This window comes from Etheostoma cragini, chromosome 13 (genome assembly GCF_013103735.1).
Source record: "Etheostoma cragini isolate CJK2018 chromosome 13, CSU_Ecrag_1.0, whole genome shotgun sequence".
NCBI lineage: Eukaryota > Metazoa > Chordata > Actinopteri > Perciformes > Percidae > Etheostoma > Etheostoma cragini.
In genome coordinates, this window is record NC_048419.1 from 4161829 (window position 1) to 4179983 (window position 18155).

Here is an 18155-nt window from a genome sequence, read left to right on the forward strand (position 1 = left end):
ACTGTAAGAAAGTGCACCAGAGCTCTTAAAGGTGTTTGCATGGTCCAATTAACACCAGATGCTAGCCCTTAGCTAACTTACCGAACCTCGTAATGCACAGTCCTCCAAGGAGTGAGCATGGTCCAGTTAGCACCAGATGCTAGCCCCTTATCTCACTGTCTTCAGTCCAAAAAATATGCATACATTAGTTACACTTGCCTGCTCTGGCCACCTCAACATTCGCACTGTGATAAGCATTAGACCACCTTAAAGAAGAAATAGTATCTACTATAGTTTCAAAGCAGCATTAAACCAAGTGGTATTGTTACATTAGCGTCTTACACTGGCAAATGTTGAGCTATTAAAAGATTGTATCACATCAGCCACATATACAATTGTAATCAACTACTACACTGGAAAGGAATTATAGAAAGTATGCACAAAATGCAAAACGTCCATTGGGATTCTATTGCAGTACTTAAAATGGAGTGAGAACACAGATGGGAATCAACTGTACATTATCATCATACATCTGACAACCTGTGTGACCCCACTGAAAGCAACAAGCCATTGTCCTAGGACCAGACCACTCCAACCTTCAAAAACCTTTTACCTCAACCTGGCAGACAGTGTTAAATTAGTCAGTAGCAAATGCTCGCAATTGACATCAATCATCATAAGATCAATCCCAATAGAATACATTATAATAGGATTAATGTTTATGGGGATGCTACTTTTAAAATACATTTTAACCTATGAAAAAAGTATGTCTTATTACTGTAATTTATTTTTGAAATCATGGATTCCCAATATTTTCCGCACTGGATGGCACATTTTATTAATTTTGTCCGTTTCTTCTGTGTTTTGTGTGATTCTGAATGACGAGTCTGAATAAAGTGCCCTGAGTTGGAAAAACTTCCAACCCTGAATAGATAAACGCTCTTCAGCTTTTTCTGTGTCGCATAATCTTAAAAGCTCAGGGGATGTTCTTCCCTACTGCACGGTCAAAAACAGAAAGGGAGAAAAAATGTAGTAGTGCCTATTACTGAGCACCCGGAGCTACAGTATCTGATTAAACGGACAAAACTTGCAGCGACATAAGCAACACACATCAAGCTAAGAGGAACATTAGTGGGGCACTTGAACCTTCGGGTAATTTTTTAGATTTGTGTTCCAGTTACTGCTGTATTTACGATTGCCTTAACATAACTGCTGTAAATAGTTATGTGTAGCTCACTGGCACACAAGACACTGATATCAGATTATGTGCTGCCCAGCAACATGCCACCACTGCAATCTCTCAGTTTGATTGGGATCAAAGATATAGAAGCTATGACCACCTAACTCCGAATTTCCACGGGTTGCGGAACGTCTGCGGATCTGCTCCGGAAAGGTGGTGGAGTCATTAGGTTTCCATTAAAGTCAATGTGTTTATTTTCACTGACTGCAGAACGGCTCCGTCCTGACTCCGTCCCAGCTCAGGGAGCAATTAGGCGGAGCTTCTATTTTTGCTGGATGCCTAAGAGCCCTGCAGCAATTCAGCACATGGCAGATAGCGCGGAACAGGAAGTCGAGCACAGAAACCAAATAAAACATCTGGTGAACTTTCAAAATTCAACTGTTGAAAAACTGTTGTTGGTTTTGTGGTTCTATTCTATAGATATATATATCTATGTGAATTCGTGAGATCTCATGGGTCCTCGAAACTTCAACTGTCAGTCATGGCCGCAGCAGTTCCGCAGCAAATCCCTACCTGGTGGGTGTTGACGGAGGGCGGATCACGGAGCCGACACACAGCGGAGCCAATCCGCAGCCGTTCCGCAGCCAGTGGAAATCAGGAGTAAGGGTTTTAAAGAACAATGCTCTTGTTGTTATTTTGACAGCTTTACCCATCTTAGTTCTATCTGTGCTAGACTGAGTGCTCTTTTACCACAAACCCAAATAGACACCCATCATTTACAGCATAGGCAATGGTAATATTCATCTCAATATTTTATTCCATCTGTATACACAAGGCCCTGTCTTGCACCCGGCAGAGCGCGGCGCAAAGCCCAACGCAAGTGTCTTTGCTATTTTGCGACAGTCCAGCGCCAATGTCGTTTAAATAGCAAATGCACCTGCGCCCATATTTGCGTCCATGGGCGTGCTTACAGGGTGGTGTGTTCAGGTGAATTGTTGGCGTATTGCTATCTTGAGGCAACGGGAAATGATCACATCATTGACCAACAAAAACCCGGTCTAAAGTCAATAGTGTTATTTTAACAGCAAATTAATAAAATGCCCCAAGGCTTATGCACAGCGCGTGCACACACTGCTTGACACAAGCATGCGCGCACACACACGCGCACACACGTAAGCGCAGCAGCAGACCAAAGATTACAAATAAAAATATGACAGTGCTAATCCGCCATCACATTAGCAATGCACCATGGTACAAACGATCCTGGCTTTTGAAAGGAATGGGAGATGACACTCTGATTGGTTTATTGCATGTTGCGCCCAAAACATACCTATGAATTAATGAAGACACAACCATGCGCCCAGCGCACGGACCCTTCTTTCCGCTGTCAAACTAGCAAAAGTGGATTTAGATACTACTGATTGAATCATCATAAAACATCAGAACAAAAAACATATATAACATTTTAGATGGTCTTCCATGTGTCACACACAGTATCACAATGATTCAAAATGTACTGAAATGGCAGAGTGTGATTCCCCCCCCACAAGTGTATTTGGTTTATCAGAACACATTAACCAGAGCAGAACATCACAGAAGACAAAATGTGATCATTTTTCTGTTGCATTCTGTCAAAATTATGACTTCAACTTTAGTTAAGGGATGTATTTATTGTAGGAAGAAGGTAAGAATAATTAACTGAGAACCAAAACTTGTCCTTAACACGTGAGAGAAAGCTGAGAAAGATCAGTTCTGGTCAGCGGGTTCCACAAAACCCTGTACTCCGAACCGGCTTAATGAGAGCAGGCAGAGGAAGGGGATAAGTACACAGGAGTGCTGTCGGACTGGCAACAGATGGTGCAATGTGGCCAACCTATCTACTCACAGAAAACATTGACAGCCTTCCTGGAAACACACAGGGCTGGCAGGTACTAACTATGGATGCTGTCAATGAGTGAAATGCATGATTGATGGCAACTTGCCACTTTCCAAAACATCAGAGGGAGCCTTTCAACAGAAACCCTTACTATAAGTGGTGTGCTACATTTTCAGAATCCCACCACTAGCCCTAACTACTTGGTAATAACATTACTGGCTGACCACAACCTCATTTCCGGTATCACATCAAAAATCCCAACCAGAACCCAGGCCCGACCAAACATGAATACTTTCCAATCCACGTCCACATGTGGTGTTCCAGGATTAAAGGGAAGCTATGCAGTTTTTTGGGCTTTATTTACTTTACCTGAACAGCTTCGGAGTCATTGGAATGGTTACATGACTTTTTGGAGTTGAATGGTGGTCGTCTCGCTCCCCCTTAGTGCCTGTGAGTGGAAAAACCCTTGCAACTTTTGTCTGGCGAGCCGCCAGCCTCAGCACCACAAAGTACTGATGTGTGTGATATCAGGTCTTGCTATGTAACGAATGGCTTCATGCCACTGCACACATAGGGCCATTCAGAAACCAGCTAACAAGATTGCGATGGAGTTTTTCACACTGTAGTCATGGTTGAACCATTGTAGTAGGAACAAAAAAAGAAGAAACAGCAGACTGACCGGGCAAGGAAACAGACACAAGTTAACATAGGAGCCAAATATCTATTACAAAGCAGTAGGGGGAGCTCTACAGAGAAACCTGCAAGCAAAAAGCTGCATAGTGCCCCTTTAAAGCAAAAGAATGGGAAAGGTGATGATATAAATGATTCCTTGCATGCAATGCACTTTGGGAGAAAATGCTATTTCATGCCTGGAGGAAGCATAGCTTTGACTTTCAAATCATGCCAATTAGGCTAATGTTGTTTACTGTGTAGTCTACAGCAATGAATGGCTCAAAGGAATGCCCATCACTGAAGAGAAGACAGTGACAAGGAAGCAGAGAATGAGGATGTGGATGATTTGTTAACAAGAGTCACAACACAAGCTGGGGTCAAATTGAAATAACTTTATGGCCTAAATTGAATAATGTTAATAATTACATTCTAAATTCACAATTAGCTTATTCAGTTGGTTATTTTGATATGTCGACCAGGTTTTATCGCAGTACAAAAAATACAAATCTTGATAATTTTTTCTAATGACTAGATAAGCTTGGGACAGATGTCTCGATGTATTGCTTCAAATCAAAGGTTATCATTAAATGCTAAAATGTTCTTACACATTTAAAAAGACTAGATTATCATGTATGTGGGAATGGGTGATCAACTGTTGGTTCCCCCAATTGTGTGCACTACTTTCCAGAGATGCTTCTTGGGAATTACAGATAGATTTGTGAGTGCTGCAGGACTGGAAGTGGACAACATTGTCATGTTGCCAATCACAGCTTGCCATTTGCAAATTTGGTGAAACAGGCCACTGGTCTCTAGTCCTGCTAATTTGCTAACTAATCTAATCAGTTAACTAGTTTTTCATTATTAATAGCAAACAGGTATGTATAAAATATTCACATAGCAGACTCTAATTTTAACCTGGAGGTGAACATTGAAAATTGAAATGAGAAATGTTGCTGGTAGCAGAATACAGTTGCAGGTAAACAACACTGAGTAAAGGTCAGAATGAAACTCTTCATCATTCTAACAGAAGAAGGAGACATTCTACTGTCAGAATGATGTGTTTCGGCAGTTCAAAAACATCGACAGACTGGTCAGTTGTCTCTAGAGATACAATCTACTATCAAAACACCAATTTCAGTAGTCAGAACCCTAGGGTAGAAAGGGTTAGTTTACCCTAAACACAAAAGACAAAACAAAACCAAAACAAACTCATTTATCCCTATTTAAGAGCCCATATTATGAAAGAAAACCTTTTCACCTTTTCTGGGATTAGGGGTGTTATTTTGTGTCTCTGTCGCTTCAACACATACAAACTTGAAAAAAATATCCATGCTGTTTTGAGTGAGATCCGGTTTCAGAACGTCCTCTGCCCTCAAAATCTGCACGGCTTTCTACGTCACAAGCCGAGACGAGGTGGTTAACTGTAGCATGCTAGCTCATTTAAACTCACTAGTTCACCATAATCTACAAAAGAACTACTTCCATGTCCCTGTTCTGCAGGTATTCCACAAGTGCCCCTGGTTTAGAACAAATCTCCCAGTTTATCCTGCCTTGGACTAACCTAAATTGAAGAAGGAGTTATCTAGATGAAATCTTACCTAGTTAATAATCAACTCCAGTTGCTAGTATAGAAGTGCGACGTCTCACTCTGTAGATACAACTGAGGCCTAAACACACAGGGTGCAAAGAGGATCTACAGCAATGTGGAGTACAACAAAAATATGGTGTTTTTTGAAAATGAAATCATGTAATCCTATTCTGGTACAACCTCAAAATGCAATCATGAACCTGAAATGTAGCAGAATATGGCCACTTTAATATCTAACCATGCTTATAGTGTCAGCTATGCTAGCAACATGTCCACATCTGTCTGTCGGATGGTCTATAATATCATCATCATATCATTGATAACCATGACGGACATTTAGAATGAAACCTAAAGACTTTAGGGAACCCTTAATTTTCTTCTAGCGCCACTTGCAGGTCAGAAATTGGTACAAACATCCGATCAATGTCATCATAAGGTCAACATGTGTATGTTTACAGCTGAACTAATGTGGTTTCCATTCACCTCAGTTTGTAGTTTGAATTTAGTGTTTAGCAGCAACTGTTGACATAATACTATGTTAAACTGAAATGGTAAACAGCATATCTGACCTGTGTCCTTATAGATTTCAGACAGCGTTAGTAAAAGGAAACTTTGCCTATATAGAGACAGGTCAGTGGAACACGTTAGACCGGCAAATTAAAGTCATTTCTGCCCTGAACTCTTTCAAAAAGAGAGTCAAGGCCTGGTTACTAGAAAGGGTTAGGATTAGAACAAAAGGCACCGTTTTTATTTTAATTTATTTAAGAAAAATGCATACAAATTTCAACGCATGTCAGTGTTCATCACACACTCTGTAAGTGTCTTGTCTTGTCCTGACGTGTTGAGGACCACAATGGAGATAAGTCTGGAGTTTATTGTGTTTTTATCCTTGATTATATTTGATGTATTTTTATGTGCAAGGCATTTTTGAGACAATTAAATAAATCAAAATGGTTATATTATACAATCACGTTAGCATTTTGATGTTAGCATTTATCTCAAAGCACTGCTGTGTCTAAGTACAGCCTCACAGAGCCGCTAGCGTGGCTGCAGACTTAGTGTGTCTCGTTGGAGTTGATTCGGCCAGGTTATAGATATTTCCTTCCATCAATTGCAACACTTACGACTGCCTAATGTCTGCTGGGTTAGGCTCAAACTCAAAATTGAGTAAGCACTAGTAGCTTTAAAAACAACATGTGTATCAAATTATTTATTAAATTCTCCTTTATATGGATCTTGGCTCAGAATCTCCAACTGTACCTCAGAGAACGAATCTCGGGCTTTAATTTCACTCCTACTAGATTTTCAAATAAATGTGGAGCGTGTTAAATCTCTCATTAAAATAATCACCACAGCGTACTGAAAAAAACACTAGATTTATCTAGCATTGATTAGTTTGTTGGCTCCCCGTAACTGGAAGGATTTAAATTGATGATAGTCTGGCTGAGTAACTATACTTCTAATTCACTTAGCACAGTCAAACAGAGAGGGGGACTCATCTTGCTCTCGAGTTTTGTACTAATGAACACCCTTGCTTCCGCCGCCCTTCCACCCACACCTCCCATCAACACATCACTGTTTATGTCTTTCTGTCCCTTCTTAATAGTTTGCGGGAGCTGTTCTAATTCCATCAACAGCCACTCAAACTGATGATTAGTGCCAGTCCACTGGTGGCCTGGAGGTCGCACAGTTGTTTGTTGACGTTCCTCTGAAGTAGTGCTCAGCTGCAGCTTCTGAATAAACAGACTAAAAATGTGAAATGTGTGATTGTACACATTGACAGCAGGTGACAGCTGATTATTAAAATTGCATACTTGGATGTGAGAAACAACTGACATGCTGCAACAGTACAAGAAACACAATGAGTCTTGTTTATGAAGCAAAAAATACATGACCGTCTGTCTAATAATAAACAGACATGGCCTCATGGCTGATGTTATCATTTGTGTCAAATATGCACCCAATGGTACAGGAAATAGAATTTCAACAAGGGTGAGAATTGTCCAGATTTGTGCCCAGTGATGGTCTATCAACCGAGGCAGTGCATGTTCCCTTAGTGGCCATGGATCAAATTCGCTACTCTCCAGGGTCTTTCTTTTTCCGCTTTCTTTTTTACAGTCTGACTAAATTCTTACGTTAGGTTGGATCAGTCATTTTCAACTAAAGCAAGGTGTGTATTACATGTGCAAAGCAACAAAGCACTTCCCTTGTAAATCTACCATTCTAGAAAATATCTACAGTATGTTTCAAAATTTAGCACAGATGAAATATCCATGCAAATGTTTCTTTATACTGTGTTAATAGACATCACAGTTGTATTTTAGTGAGCCTGAATTTAGACGATTAGGCACAACAAGAACAAGCATAACTCTAACATCTAACAAATACGTTAATGAGTAAAAAAGCAAATAGAGAGGGAAGAAATAAAGGATGATGAAAACATAAAGGATGTCTTCAAATTTAAGGAAAACTGACATGGGTTATTTTTTCTGCTTTTTGAGGTTTCTGCTGGGTAAGACATGCAATAAGGTTTTGTAAGGTTACTGTCTATTGATTATTTGTCAGAAACTCTACTGTGCAATGGAATAAAAAACAACTGTGTAGAAGTGTTTTTTATCAAGGATTGGTTAAGTTATAAGACAAACAAATGTTATGAGGTATACAATTTGTGTTTGCCAGGCTGCCAGATGTAGATTTCTGAAATATATATATACATAATTTACATAATTCAAGCTTTGCTACCATCTTAAACAGTTGAAGTGTTTTCCATCACATGGAATGAATAATGCCTCTTCAGATTTCAGTCACACTGAAGCTCATAAAATGCATGACGAACCACCAAAATTGAGCTTGTACAGCACAAATGTGCTCAGGGGAGTAGCCCCCCCCCCCTCCCTTAAGTTAGCTACATTTTCTAAGCCACTGGTTGAGATGCAATGCTACAACCTATTAGAAAATTTGAGGGTGCGCGTGGACTCTCAGGAAACATTTTGAGCTAGGCTCACTGTCAGAGCATCCCCACAGCACTTTCATCTACCCGCTTGCTCCCACCCGCAGCACTGCATGACAACTTTGGCTGCAGCAATACTGGCAGGATCCTGCAGCCCCTGAAGGAGCCATGCGATTATGCATCCCCATAGCCATGTTGTTCTGAATTACACAAAGAAGACTAGAGGCTGTCTTGGACATACTGTGTTTTTTTTTTATGTAAGAGAAGCTCCAGTAAAAAACAACCTATTTACATTGTCTGCACAAGAGGAGACAACTTAGGACAAAATGGGTTAGTGTCTGTTATTTCGGCTGGCAAACAAGACTGAGATAACTTCATTTGTGGATAAAGTCGTGGGTAAGACGTCTGGATGCAGCTTCTACAATAAAGTGCACATCAAAATACATGGGGTTAGAAAACCCCCCATGGCAAATGGGATTTAAATTTGACTGCTAAATTGCAAAGCCTACACAGTCATTATGTTGCTATCCAGCTTTAAAGGAGACCTGACAATCAGGCAATTGAGAATCCCCAAGTAGCCCAACAGAAGGTACTTGACATGTTATGTGCACTGGAAATTGAGAATTTAGATCTGTGGTGGGTCTGCGTGGTCATATAGAAACCAGGGGAAACAGAGAATTATTGACATATGAGGTGCACTCCACCATGAATACACTTATCCCTCAGTCCGCATTTATTAAGACGGTACTGCTCCCATACATATAGCAAAATACATACACATTCATGAAGATCTGAGCAAGGCTTCAAGAAGGATTCAATAGTCTACAATAAACTATTCATGACGCCTGCTAGATAGATAGATAGATAGATAGATAGATAGATAGATAGATAGATAGATAGATAGATAGATAGATAGATAGATAGATAGATAGATAGAGATACTTTACGTATCCCAAAGGATAATATACTGTATGTAATGTGTATGTGTATTCCTGATATTTATATGTAGCTCCAGTATGTTTGGTACTTAATAATTGCACAATATTTTGTTATTTCCCCCCCCATACAATGCGTGTTGCTGATACATAAATACCTCTCTCCCGACAATAGAAGAAAAAAAAGTGATTAGCCAATCATAATTGCAGCTCCTGTGCTTACAACAATTAACTCAGAAAATGAATTCTGGATGCCTGTGTGAGCTGCGAAATAATACTGAGCTTTATTGTATTTAAGTTAAACCAGAAAATCCCCACAAAATCACTCTCACACAGTCATTGTGTTCATAAAGTCGGCCTCTATTCAGTCAAGGGAATCAGTGGAGCGGCTATAACATTTGTCTCTTGACACTATAACGACAGTTTTGGGTCTCTGGTTTCTTTATGAGAGAGAGTTAGTCACTGTGTTAAAACACAACTGTACTGTTCAAGATGTGCAATGCAAATGTGAAAAACCATTCAGTGTAGGTTATGATTACAGTGGGACAGGGATACTCTTTATAGTTAGCACACTTTAGCACTAGATAGTAATCCACTAAAATGTCAAACACCAAAATGTCTCATTTCTTTACATAAAAGCCAATGCTGTATCCAGTAAAACAACCTACACACACACACACACACACACACATTCCTATTCACCCAGCATCTCCTTAAGCGTTAATATTTCCAGGACAGTTCCCCACTATTGATTTGAGAGAAAGGAGATGAAACAGCACCAGCAGAAGAAGACGATAGAAATACAAGTGTCTAATGTGGAAAAGGCAATAAGACAAAAGGATGATGTTGTGCACAAAACGACACAAAGATCCCAGATAATGTCTTGACTGAGTCACTGTTAGGTTCAGGGTTCTTATCTCTGTTTTTTCTTCTTTTTTTCCCTACTTTTTCATCAGTTCCCCTTAGAGCCAAACACAATACAGTCCAACAACTCCTATATGTTATGATTCAAAACAGGCATGTATATTGATATTATTGGGCAAGTGAATGTTACATTTAATATATAATTACAATGTAGTCTTTGCCTGGAATTCCCTATTTCCTTGCTTGTACATCTCTATGAGGCTGAGAAACAGACGGCAGCAAAAGACAGTGTGGTTGTTTGTGTGTACATGCATGTATATCTATCTGTGTGTGCATCTGAGCGTGTGTGTGCAACTTGTTCATGGCAAGAAATCAGCTCAGTTTAGCACATAATGGAAATGTGAATAGCCCAAAGCGCCTCTCTCCCACACAGGGAGAGAACTGGCTGGGAGCAGGCTGCATCTTTCCAAATCCAAACAGTGAGAGACAGTTAGCTGGGTTAAAATCCTGCCCCCTTTTCTCTCCCTCCCTAGAGCGATTCACAGCTCTGCCCATGTATTACTCAAACAGGTCATCCAAACAGGTCTCACAAGCAGTCTGAAAACATATTCACACGCATATGCACACACATGTTACGCGCATGGTTAAGCATACACATACTTGTAGGTGGAAAGGTGACGTTGCTCATATTATGACAGATTGCATCTTGAATATGGATCTCTCAGCACAACAGCCTCAAAATGTTATGCTTAATTTAACAAGAACTCTACCTTTTTCAAAATTCATTAACGCTTTTCACATTTCATACACCCCACAAAAGGTTACCAACCTCAATACACACTGCAGAACAATATTTCCATTTTATTGTCATGCAACCCTGAGATTCCTTTGACCAGGACATTACCTTTGTGCTGAGAGTGATATGATGAAAACTTACATGCTACTTCTAGAGATGCGTTCCGGCTTACAGCCTCTCCCAGATAGTTTCGGGCAACGCACACGTAGCTGCCGTCGTCGGGCTTGCTCCGTCGTCCGTGGATGATACGTAGGAAGAAGAGGGACCCGCTGGGCAGCAGCATGCGGTGGGAGCGGGGGTTGTCGCGGTCCGTCTCAACGCGCTCCCCATCTTTGTACCATTCCACCGTGGGGGTTGGACGGCCCTCAGCCTTACAGTTGAGAGTGGCTGGTTCCCCTTTGGACACAATGAGGTCAGAGGGGTGCTCCACAATGCGGGGAGGGAAGTCTTCCTGGCGGAGACGAGACCCTACAGGGAGAAACGAGAGAGTAAAAGGTTCCATCAAAGAAATAGTCGTAATAAATGCATGCCGTACATAATGCAGTTTAATTTTGCTGCTGAGCAAGAGCAGTATGTTTGGGAAAATAACTATTTAGTTAGCACGGCAAAACAGAGTGAAAAGTTCAGTGCAACAACTGCAAAAGTAAGACAATACATGAAAGGGAGTTTTTATTGCCACTGCTGATTAAAATAACACGGCAGTCATATCTCTGGAATTGAGGAAAACATATAATAAATAATCTGTACAGTCCTCCTCTCTCACTAAAATTTTATTTCCACTGCTTTTTAAACAAAAAACCTTAGATGTAAACACATTTGTAATTGTGACTGGTAGACTTAAAGCAAGTATAATTTCCTTTCAGACCTTGAAAGGAACGTGTATTAGTGTTGGGTTCTTTGTATCTACACTACATGCAGTGTCACTACACTCAGGCTCCCATATTTACTTGCACAGACAGAAGCTGAGGAGTCATTACATCTCATTAGCTTTTTCATTAACACGTTCCATCAAACACTGACATCATCAAACATGTTGTCTCAGTGGGTGTAGAACAGCATCTGCTCCATTGGATTTTTCACTTTGTAATGTAAATGTGTGAATATGCAAAGTTTTAAATTCCACCTAAAAGGCTACACGGTTATATTAAGATGTATAATATTTACATTTTAACCTCAGTGTTATATAGTCAATCCTCCATCCAGAAGAATCCTGACTAACCTATAAGAAAAACATAATACTTTGGATAACTGAAAGCCAGTTTGCAAGCCTCTTTGCATTCTTCCCATGTATTTGGCCGTGTGAACACCTCAGTGGCACTGTTTTTGTTTACAGACACGACAGCATCACAACTCTCATCTGTTTCATGGTGTGTGAGCACATTATAATATCTGTGTTAAAAGGTCTTCCTTTTCTATGCAGACAAACCTAGAAAGTGATTTCTGTGGTCGTTATAACAGACTTTTTGGACTGTCATGGGGTGCAGAAATAAACAGGATACAAATAAAATGAAAATGATGTTACATGGTCTCTTGTCTTTTTGCCTTTGATGGTGACAAATCATTCAAATTGCAAAGGCAACCATGATGATTGGCTGCTACCCAGCAACAGAAATAAAGCTGCAAATGTGAGTAAAATTGATGTGACTTTCTAGTTGTGTTGACAGAAAGCATTCCATCCCATTGGCCAATGGCGCCAACACACCAAAAAGTGGTGATACATTATGTTTTTTTTTAACATGCTTTCAAAAACCTATTCATATGTGTCACATTTGTGTGCATCCACAAACAAACAAACACACAGTCCGTGGAATTCTGACTTCTTCTAATTGGTTGTCCCATTACCCAGTCTTCACTATGGCTAATGTAGGCTACGGTTTAACTTGTGCTGTCAGACAAGTGAATTAAAATTGGATTTAAGTTGTTGGTGGCTCAGTGGTTGGTACTGTCATCTAACAGCAAAAGGATCCTGCGGGGTCCTGTCAGTCTGCTTGCCCTGTGATAGACTGGCAACCCATTTATGGGTTTTGCCTGCTTTCTGCTCAATGCATGCTCTAGCACCCCATGACCCTGAATATAAATAAGATGGGATAGATAATAAATAGATGGATGGGTATTCATTTTTTTTTCATGTGGCTCCTTGAATTAAATGTTGGCATTTCGAGAGTCGTATCATTGACAACTGCTGAGATTCTAAATGAAATAATGGCTTAAAAATAAAGATTATTGGTCATGGGTACATTTAGGAAATGCCCACAATGTGGCTTATATTTTAGCCTAAGACAGACAAAAGCTGTTAAGCATAAAGCTTTGTGTGCACTCAGGCCTTTTTTTCAGCGCTAGTGAGTCTGTTTATGAGGATCTGTCCATGGTGCTGAAGCTGAAACTCAAGGTCTGGCAGGAAAAGCAGATCAGGAACACGTTAGGGTGTGACATCTGTCTACCAGTTGAGTTCCGAGGAACTCAATTTCGGCTTATGACCAAAAGATTAATTTCATTGTCAAGCAAAGAGCAGCTGTCTTCCAGGCGTTTTATCATTTGATTACTAAGTTTGACAAAGTCAGTCTGAGCCCTGTAGATTCAAAATCAGTAATATTTATAAACGACTTAGACAAAAAGACACACTGTCTGTGCCACTGTGCACAGACTGCAAACTGTAAGCATCATCCTCTCTAATAGATCACAGATTACCTACAGTATTGCCACAGGCATAATCAGTCAGACACCATCAATTGGGATTAATTGTGGTTGCTTCTCACAGATGTTTGAATTTCAACTACTAAATCAAAAAAGCTGATTTTCACCAAGTCACCTGTTCAATACATATATCTGCAGATCGATAACAAGCTGCAATAGCCCTGCAATTACTGCTTTTTGCGTATCTTGTAATATTTTCTGTTGAGATTGTGTTAGAGATGTGTTGGGTTTATGTATTTGGGTGGTCAAATTATTAAAAACACCTTTCAGCAGCAGTTCAATACAAATCACAGCTTCAAAATTACCTTGGAATGCAATCACAACACTTGCCTGAAATTATGTCCACAAAAACTGATTATACGCTTCACAAACATGCTGTAGGATTAATTGATTGCACAGATGTGCTGTATCAAATAAACTGGCAACACAGCAACTCCAGTGTACTGGAACCACCCAAATCCACACATGCACTTTTACTCCACTGACACAGATTTAGGTTATATGGGCTACAGGGGACAAAGTAGTACCAAACATGTCATGGACAACACTTCCTGTCGAGAAGCTTAGTTATGTCTCCTTGGTGCAGCTGCAGCTTGTAGGACATACAGTAGCTCCATATATTGTAGACACAAACAGTCAAGGGTGAATCTCCAGAATACATAGCATGAGTAAGCATCTTCTCTATGACACATTAGCCATTTCAGATGTAGGAAATCCAGTACATCGTCTGCCTGAGCAACCTTTTGCATTATAGGTCACAATGACTATGACCCAAGGTAAGAACATAACAGCGAACCGTGAGCACATTCTGACAGATTGATAGGTTTGCAACACTTTTGAAAGGATATACAAGTGCAGGCAACAAGCAGGCAAATTGATTAAAACAAAATCAATTAAGGCTGTTTTACCTTTAAGAATGCAAAAAGTTTAGTGTGATTTAAAAAAAAAAAGAATTATTTAATGCAGCACACATTTCGCAGCACACACTTGCCATAATACAGGCCAGCCAAAGCTGCCAAAGATTGTGCTCCAGAAACAAATTTGTTCAATTAGGGCAGCCCTTATGAATAAATGAGCAACTTTCGTCTACCGAAGCCATTAAACACTTGGCCTTGCACAATGTCATGATCTTCCAATTAACTGAAGGAACCTAGTATGATAAGGCACATTGGCATGGTGCGTTTTTTGAATTTAAAAACCAATTTGAGAGGAACAATAAATTCACTATACATGTGCATGTGGGATCCCATACTCTGTATCTTTTTTGATGCATTTGAACTGAGACCATTGGAGACTACGGTTCTAGTCACAGCAACGTGTGTCTTTCTAAAGCGTGGGGAGACATCGTCCCAAACATAACTGTTCGTAATAGATGTATGCATACACTTACCATCGATTTGGGTGTACAGAAGTCCACAGAGAAATAAATACTGTAGAGGACCCATTCTGGCATATTGGCCCCGTCAGCTATCGGCGCATGAAATCCTCCTCAAGCGAAATAAACAATCAACTAATCAATCGATCCTGTTTCCCGACTTTGTGACAATTTTACTGTGTTAAGTTAGTGAACTAAAGGAACCAAATCGGTGATTGTAGCAGCTGGAAAAAAACTCATGCACGCCTGATCTTCCTCTCCAAGAGCGCACCAGTAAGCAGTGGTCCGTCGACTTGCCGACACGTTGGAAATTTCTGCAGTCACCAATCGGAAACATCACCGACGCCCAGAGACACTCCAGTTACTGACGGTTCCCCTATCCGAACGCATTCTTCTGACACTCGGGTCCGACCACACGGAAACGCATCCATCCTCACACGGGACAAGTTGGGAGATGAAAGGTGGAGACGGGATTCAGTCAGAGGTGAGTAGCTACACGGTGCAGCACAGAGCAGCCCCTCCTCTCCACTCCGTTGCCCTGGGAGAAACTAACCGGCGAATACAACACACACAACAGATCTCAACAGTACAACTCAGCCGCACTTTGCATTCGGGGCGATTATGCTGATAATAGTGCTCGTTTGTGTGTCTTTTCCCATTTTTCTTCCAGGCAATTTAACACAAACAGCTGATCAATTTAGTTTTTGCAGCATGTTCAATGTGTATTTAAATGAAAACATAATGGCCATTTTGTTGGTCACGTTCTTTCATTTAAAAATGAAGGTTTCTGTATTTTTTTTTGTTTTCCACATTTGATCCTTATATTAAAAACCCACAGCATCATGACACTGTTCTGTAAACACACAAAGGGCAGTCTGCTGGATTTACCTCCACACATTCAGTTAATCAGGACAATCCAACAGAAAGAAAAGAAGCTAATGGTTTGCAACATTGCAACTGTAACTTGATTTCTGTCTCTGGAGCCATTTTGATTGTCCAACAAACAAACACGCCTGCTCTGTTTTTGCAAATCTGATCTCATATGGGCTTTCTGTATTATTATTTCCGTCCTTTTTTTCTTTCTCCTAAGCCTTGTGTACACCATGCATCCTGGCAAAAATAATGCAATGTGTCAAGTTAAAGAATTTAAACAAAGCCTCCCCCACCCCACCCACCCTCCATTTTACCAGGTGAGACTTTATTGTCATGTTTATGGTTGATCTTCTTTTTTTTTTTTTTTTTTACAAAAGGTGTACAGCTGTAAAAGAAATAGCACTTCATTGCCGCCCACAGCCTGATGTGCATTTACTGCATTGTCGTCAATACTGCTCAATATTGCCAATAGCATTTTAAATGCACTGCTTTGTCGTGAGACGAGAATGAGAGGGGCTGTTTCAGGTGTTATTGATCCAGAGGGTGAGATTAAACCATTTTTGGCATTGTGTTCACAGCAGTAGCTCGTATAGTAATTGTGGATGATTGCTAAATCGAGCCTGTGTAAAGGGGTTGTAAAGTGAACCCAATCATTTAAATTGGATAGATCTCATCCATCAAGAGAATGATGTTTCCGATAGAATTTCCCTGTCAGATTGTTCTTATGGCGGTTCCACCCAGGTCATAGTGAAGGCCTCTTTTCCTCTCTAGCTTTTTGTTTACACTTTAATAATGCACACATGGCTTACAAACAAAGCAGATTCAGAGCTAACAAAACAGAAGTGCAGGAATATTTGTCATTTGTGAAAAAAAAGGAAAAGGAAGTACTGCATTTCCGTTTCACAAAAACTACTATGCAGTAGAGGATAAAGGTAACTGGACACTGACTGTTTTTTCAGGTTTTATGCAGAGGGTGACCTTAACCAATTGCACGTCCTGTCTCTCAGAAGTGCATAGAGATAATAAATAGGCTTTTGCAAAAATGAATAACCTCACAAGATCCATCAAGGTGAACTTTAATGATCTGCGAAGGAAACTTCAAGAACACGTAAGTGCTAATTGTACCAAATGACTTGATGCACAGTGATGCTGCCATTCATCATATGCACTTACTGTTGGAAAATAAATGTTGGTATCAATCTCATATCTCTTCCCACGGACAATCGGTAGAGTAACTAATGGACATAGTGGAAGACAGCAATGGAGATTAAGTCAAAATGGTCAGGGCAGTGTCTGAATGTAAAGGAGATGTTAAAATATTCAGTCTAGATGATGAAAAAAATGATGAGTAATGAGCTTATCCAGTGACACAAATAAGAGTTATGAAACTCAGATGTTGGAAGTTATTGTATGCAACACAGACTGCACCTACTAATACAAATGAGAGATTTTAGAATAAAGCATTAACATGTCATGGAATTTGGTTACATCTGTTTGGGTAGATCATTTTTAACTTGGTGACAACCAAGAGCTGATTATGTTGCACACCAGTGATTAATACAAGGCGTGTCATTCAATACATTAAATATCTATTCTTTATTGAACCAACAATTGAAGAAACAAATGCATTCCATTCAATCTGTACAAAAGTGGGCTGCTGTGTTGAGCTGAGATCTTCAGTTTGTGTCACCATACAGTATCACATTTAATTCTACATCAGTGATAGTTTTATGTCATCCCCTTAAAAAATAGCCTTGAATATTTAATACTAAGTAAAATTGTGTAATCTTGCGATAAAAAAAAAAAACAGGTATTAAAGTGTACTCAGCTCTGTTGCTTTTGCGTGTTGAACTAAAACAAATGAACGGACAACATTATTTTATTGAACAAATTGAACATTGATTTGCATAAAAAGTCAAAAAAGGAGAGTTTTCTACTGATATTCTCTCAACTAACACAAAACGTCTCAACTGTCTTCATGAAATGTTGAAGCCTTTTGCGATGTGTTCAATGCGCAAGTTTATATCATAAATAAATCACCCCTATGTCCGATTATTATAGTATTTTTTAATATATTGGAATTTTGAATACATACCATACATTACAGAACTGGATTTACTTACTTATACTCCCACACACATTAACACACCCTACCAGAAATAGGTATGATATATCTGGGAAAAGCACGTTTATCTATATGGTCGATAGATTGAAAATAGCATAAAAATGAAGAAATCCATGGGAACGGGCATGTAGCTTAAGTAAATGTATAATGGCATTTTATGTCTAGCATGAAGTCAAAAAAAGGGAATGTGCGTTTATTGAGTGAGGTGATGTGATGTTTATCTTTTAAGTTGAACGTGATAAGAGAGA

The 18155-nt window shown here is 39.8% G+C and overlaps 1 protein-coding gene across 4 annotated transcripts in view; it reads right to left on the minus strand.

The window, feature by feature from the left end:
• Window positions 1-15449, minus strand: part of LOC117955260 (roundabout homolog 2-like) — an 80805-nt gene extending 65356 nt beyond the window's left edge. For all 4 annotated transcript variants that reach the window (XM_034889630.1, XM_034889631.1, XM_034889629.1 and 1 more), the window contains exons 1-2: window positions 14925-15449; window positions 10982-11308 (exon numbers count right to left, since the gene is read on the minus strand). In XM_034889630.1, coding sequence (XP_034745521.1) covers window positions 10982-11308; window positions 14925-14979 — 382 coding nt within the window. In that variant the 5' untranslated portion in view covers window positions 14980-15449. The remainder of the gene's footprint in view (window positions 1-10981; window positions 11309-14924) is intronic.
• Between the last annotated feature and the right edge of the window lie 2706 nt (window positions 15450-18155).